The sequence below is a fragment of the Merops nubicus genome, unplaced genomic scaffold (assembly GCF_000691845.1).
Source record: "Merops nubicus isolate BGI_N331 unplaced genomic scaffold, ASM69184v1 scaffold9368, whole genome shotgun sequence".
Lineage (NCBI taxonomy): Eukaryota > Metazoa > Chordata > Aves > Coraciiformes > Meropidae > Merops > Merops nubicus.
The window spans coordinates 16,511-22,257 of record NW_008625084.1 but is presented as its reverse complement, the minus strand read 5'-3'; the positions used below and the strand labels follow the sequence as shown (position 1 = coordinate 22,257).

The 5,747-nt window shown below is 46.3% G+C and overlaps 1 protein-coding gene across 1 annotated transcript in view; it reads left to right on the top strand.

Moving 5' to 3' along the window:
* Nucleotides 1–5,439, top strand: part of CNTRL (centriolin) — a gene marked incomplete at its 5' end in the record, with an annotated part of 19,022 nt that extends 13,583 nt beyond the window's left edge. The window contains 8 exons of the mRNA XM_008945558.1: nt 477–665; nt 1,601–1,826; nt 2,141–2,346; nt 2,640–2,780; nt 3,885–4,160; nt 4,269–4,331; nt 4,908–5,111; nt 5,350–5,439. Of these exons, the coding sequence (XP_008943806.1) occupies nt 477–665; nt 1,601–1,826; nt 2,141–2,346; nt 2,640–2,780; nt 3,885–4,160; nt 4,269–4,331; nt 4,908–5,111; nt 5,350–5,439 (1,395 nt within the window). The remainder of the gene's footprint in view (nt 1–476; nt 666–1,600; nt 1,827–2,140; nt 2,347–2,639; nt 2,781–3,884; nt 4,161–4,268; nt 4,332–4,907; nt 5,112–5,349) is intronic.
* Nucleotides 5,440–5,747: the final 308 nt, after the last annotated feature.

The following is a 5,747-nucleotide window of genomic DNA, read 5'->3' as shown; positions in this document are numbered from 1 at the left end:
CTGCTGAGTTTGGAGTGATTTGGGCTCCAGTAGGTACCTACCAAATGAAACTTCTGAGTCTTCTCTTTAAGTGACAGCTGGGATGACTCTCCAGTTGGGTTGTTGTTACCAAGCTGGAGTGTGGAGTTAGTTTTGGTTTTTGGTTGTCTGGTTTGGTGGGGATTTGGAGTTCTTTTTGTGGGTTTGTTTGGCTTTGAATTTATCTTCTTTCTAGAAAACTATCCAAACACAGAAGCAAAATCATGCTGGTTTATTGTTTTTTTAGGAAGAAGTTATATATTTTTTTTTAAACAGCATCTTCTAGCTTTTTATCCTGTGGTTCCTACTGTGGTAATTCCCTCAGTGGTTCAAACGGAAGGTTATCTCCAGTGGGATCAGGGGTGATCAGTTCTATTCTTTCAAACAAGCCTTTTTAGCCAGGGAGCTCTTACTCTTACCAGCTTAGTTATGTCACTTGACTTTGTTTTACACTGCAGGCTTTGAAAAATAATAAAAGGCATCAGGATGAGCTGCTTAAAGAGCAGGCAACCCTAAAAGAAGATATCCGAGAGTATTTAAGGAAGCGTAAGGATTGCCAAGAGAGACAGAAAAGGAGAGAGAACCAATTGCAGCAGCTCCAGAAGGAGATTGAAGAGAAAGAAACAGAACTAGCCAAGCAAGCAGCGGTAACGAGCCTGATGACTTCTCTCATTTCCTCCTGACCTCTAAAAAAATGCAGACCAAGAAGTTTTGGGTGCAGGTTTACAAATAACATACCAATGCTTTAAGAAACATGAAGCCTCATTCTTAGCAGAGTAGCAGTAAACAAAAAGATTCAACATTAAGTGGTGTTTTAGTGAAATCTAGTGTCACAACACAGCTGCATGCTCCTTGGTGGCAGGGTCATCTTACACTGAATTGGTAACAAAACTACAGCAAAACAAATCAGTGACCCCAAGGGCAGAGGGGCCAGTGGGGTGGAGGGCCCTGTGCAGTGCTGTGCCCTGGCTGCTGGGGGAGCAGATGGACTAGGACAGGCTATTCTGTTTTCTGAGCTCCCAAAATACAGCAGCTGGATATTGTCCAGAGAATTTCCCTTGCTGTTGATACCTTTGGGGAGATGAGCAAACCATGCAGAGTACCTGAAATGGTACAATAGATTTTAAGTGGAACTAACAAAAACTTAACTCCATCATTCCAAAACTAAGCAGAAAAAATCCCAGAGGTTTTTTATCCTGAATTTTCCTTTTGATTTTGAGTGGATCACTATTGGCAGCTCTTGTTCTTCTTTTCTCTTCTATTTCTGTGCAAAGCCCATCAGTTCTTTGTAAAAATTCGGGCTTAATTATATATTCCTGAAGTAAAATGAACTTCTGTTGGCTGAGCAGTTTCAACAGACTGCTAACCAGAAGACAAACTGAGGGAGTTGTGCTGAAAATTAAAGAGAAAACAGAAAAACGGATGCATGTTTTTTGATCAGTAGGAAGTATTAAACCACAGTTCTTTCCAGTGTGAGCTGCTTTAATTTGGATTATGTCTTTGGGTGATGTATTTGTTCTCTTTGAGTTGGTACTAGTTAAAGCTTGAAGTGGTGGGTTCTTGTGGTTTTCTTGGTTGGCAGATTCTTCATCGCCTCAAGCAAAATTCAGAGCATGAAGGAAAGAAACTGGAAGAATACACTGCTAAAGTGAAAGACCAGAAAATACTATTGGAAAAGGAACTAACAGATCAACAAAAGAAACTGGAGCAGGCGGTAGCAAAAGTAAAGCTGGCAGAAGAAAACCTCGGGAGGCTAGAAAAGGAGGAGTCCCAGTGTGCAGCTCTGGAAGAAGCTGTCAGAAAAAGCAGTAAGAGTGATTGCACAGTCAATTGTTACCATCTGTGGGTTGTAACTCTAACGAAACCAACAAATATTCCTGTTACTCTGGCTTGGTTTCTAGTACAGGACATGGATTGACTGGATCCTTAGACTGACTTGCTTAAAGAACAGAAATTCTAAAGCCAGCTGCTGTTCCATCCCCTCTCACCTTGTGTCAGTGTTTTTAGAAATCACTGCTCAGCAGATTAAAATGTTTGAAAACTATATGATGTGTATGAAATATGCCAAGGTACTGAAACACTTCTGCTAACCAGGATTGTTTTTAAAAAATGTTGATTCCAGAACATCAGCTCTCAGAAAGAGAATTACAATTGCAACAGAAAAATAGAGAAATACAATCTCTTCAAAAAGAACTGGAAGTCTCCAAGTCTGAGCTAAACTATCTCCAAGATCAGATAGCAGCAGAGCGGAAAAAAGCAGAAAATGAAATCTTGAGTCTGAAAAGAGCAATGAAAAAGAAAAGGGTGCAGCTTGAAAGAAAACTGCACGTAAGTCCTGGCTGAGGGGAGGATGTTTGGAATTTGTGTTATTTCTAACCAGCAAAATGGTAGAACTCCCATTTTTACTGTTGGAGGAACTAAGTAATCTGGTAACAATGACTAGACAGAACTGGAGGCATTGAAACTCTGGTAGGTGTAGACTGCTGCAGAACACCCCCAGGTACTTCTGGTTAATGCTGTTTCTACCTTTTAACTTGAGGAAACTGAGTTAGGTGGGTGCTTCTGATGCCTTTTCCTGCCATGGATGCTCCCAGCTCAGGGCAGTATTTCTGTTTTCCTAGGAACAAAAGCATGGAAATAACCACTGGCAGAGCGACAGAGCGACTGCCGAACGAGCCCCACACAACAGCCACGGCCCAGCCACGTGTCTCCTGAGGGACCCTGGCCAGGACCAGCAGGACTCCATGGATCTCCCAGCCCAGGTATCGCTGAGCAGCCAGGTGCAGGTGGGTCTGAGGGAAGCCCTGACTTCCAGACACAGGGATAGTGTTTGGAACCTCCTCCTGTCTGCCCTACCCCAGTTAGAAGTGGACCTACTTACAACTGCCATGCCATGTTCCCAGCTCTGGGGGAAGCTGAGTCTGAAAGGAAGTCTGTTCATGATCAGTAGGTTCAGGCAGCTCAATAATCCCAGTTTAAAACTGAACAAACCAGCTCCAGCCAGTCAGTCACATGCAGAGTTCTCAGTGTAGGGTTGCCAGAGGCTCTAAAGCAGGGTTTCATCCTTCAGAGTGGCCCAGCTATGTGGTCAAGCTTCCCACCCTGTGGTGAATTCCAGGCACTGTTGAGGCCAGTTCAAAGGGATCGATGTCTCTCACCCAGCAAAACAATGCCTGAGAAAGAGACCCTGGCCTTTAGAGGCAGGCTGAGGGGTAATGCTCAGCTCCTTGTTAAGAGTCCCTGGATTTGAGTGCTCCCCAGGTAGGCAGCAAATGCACCTAAATGTTTCCTGTCAGCTCAGGTAATGTAACACTTGAAGAATTGGGACTCCAGCTCCTTTCTACCTTAAAGTTTGGTAGTAGGAACTTGGCAGAACTAGAGTCATAATTTATGCAAATCACTAAGTGCTATCAATGTTGAAAGCTACTCAGTAGGCACTTAATGACTTGTTAGTGCCAACCTGGGCCAGCATTTTCTGCTTTAGATACTCACTTTTAAAGGTGATTCCATGTTGTCCGACTCCTAGTCCTTTAAGTCCTTTATAAATTGTTTCTAAGTCCTTTTAAAAATTGAGTTCTTCAGAGGAGAAGGTTGTTAACAGCTAGAAAGCATTTGAGGAAGACCATGCAAGGTCAGAGTATGAACAGGTTGAAGTTGTGTCCTAGTAACTTCAGTCACTTCTCCTACCATCCAAGAGGTTTCACAGGCAAAGTGATGTCAGAATTGGGGCTGATCTATTCAGAGGGTTTGTGATTTCTGATCACAGCAGTCAAAATGTGGACACTGCAGAAGGAGCTCGGTCAGCTCTACAGGAAAACCCCTCCAGACTGATGATGCATTTGTATCCTCACTGTTCTGTGACACAGGTTAAAGCTCAAGAAGACCTGGAACAGAGACAAAGGGAAATGGAGAATGCAGCAACATGGCTTAAACCAGAGGCTGAAGATGAAATTCAGATGGAGTTTCAATCTTTAAGCCCATCCTCTGTGGAACCATTGGAAGACTCAGAAGCACATTCTGAAGGCCAGGAGAGTCTGCACTGGGAATCTGATGACTGGGAGGAGACCCATCTGTTTGGTGCTGCTGACAGAAGACTCCTCTTATTGGAGGAAAAGTTGAATTTTTCAAAAGTCTTCCTAATGGTAAAAAGCTTTCAGAAAGCAGCTGCTCGGGGCAGTGCAGCTGAGCAGGTCAGTGCTGGTGCCCTGTGCCCAGCACTCACTTGCTGCCTGTGCTCTGTGCTCCCCCAGGACGAGCAGTGGCGGGGAGAGGCTCTGCGAGAGAAGCTGCAGCATCACGAGGATCGCCTGAAGGTGGCACATCTCCCAGTCACACCAGTGTCCCCTGGGGCCCCTCTAGAAATCACCTAAACCACCCAGGGGGGTGGGGAGGGTCCACCTTCAGCTCTGGCCTCTCTGCTCCATACATGCCAGCTAGGGACAGGGTCCCTCTGGGTGGGAACAGAAGAAAGCTCAGCAACTGCACACTGCATCAGGAGGAGTAGTTTGAATGAACAGCTCATTGGATTTTTGAGAATTCCACCACGATTCTCTCATTCACCTCACGCTGGGGTATTAGCAATGTGAGAAGCACAGTTCAGGAGCACCTGTGGTCACTGCAGTGCAGGCGAGGGCCAGGTTCAGTCAGAACAGGTCCTGTTGCTCTCTTCAAGCAGTTCAGGGTCGAGGCCATAGAAGTGGAGCTTGTTTCTGACATGGGAGGAAGGCAACTCCTTAAAATCAATTCCCAAACCCATTGCCATCGCCTTCTGGTTTGAGACTCCTAACATCACATCCCTTACAGCCTGACTTTAAGGTAGTCAGACTTTTTTAAATACAGTCTTAAAAATGACCCTGGCTGGCTATAATTAGAACTAATGATTTCTCCAGGCTCGGCTCCGGCAGTGCATGTCCAAGCAAGTGGAAGTGTTGATGAGAGGAAAGCAGCAAACAGAAGGGACCCTGCACAGCCTGAAGCGACAGGTGGACGCCCTGGATGACCTCGTCAGCAGCACTTCTTCAGATTCGCTGTTCCGAGCCCAAAGTTTGAGTCTAGGACCTCTTCACAAGGCTCTGAACTTAACAAACCCAGAGGTAACGCTCTGCTGCTCACAGGAATTCTGTTTGCTGGGTTTTTAGGTGTCAGTAGTTGGCAGAGCCACAGGCTGCCCGGCCTGGAGGGGGTTTGCTGAGAGTCCCTTACGTCTCTGAAAAGGGTAACCTCTCCTCAAAGTTGTTCAGTTTGGGGGTTTTTTGCATTTATTTTGTGCAGTTTAATGTGTCTCTGCTCATTGGAAATGTTAATTAGTTGGACCTCTCCTGCTTTCCCCAGGCTGCCCTGGCCCTCGGCCCCAGCAGGCCGGCCAGCATTCCAGTGGTGGCGCAGCCGCCGCGTTCCTGCTCCCGAGGGATGTCTCAGTGAAGCCCAGAGGTGAGACATGTCCTCAGCCCAGAGGTGAGACACGTCCTCAGCCCAGCTGGATTCCCCGAGTCGGGGGAGCACCGAAGATTGAGGCCTGTTGGTGGTAGGGGGAAGTAGCCCATGGGCATGGTGGATTCTCAGGCGTCTGGTCCCCTCCCAGTGAAAGCATTCCTGTGGTTCATGTCCTGGCACTTGATGCTGGTTTGGCCCTTAGATGTGTGTTGTCAACTCTCACATGACACAGAAGTTACTCCTGGGGTGACCAGCTGAAATGTCAAGCTCTTCCCATCCTCCATCTTCCAGGAACA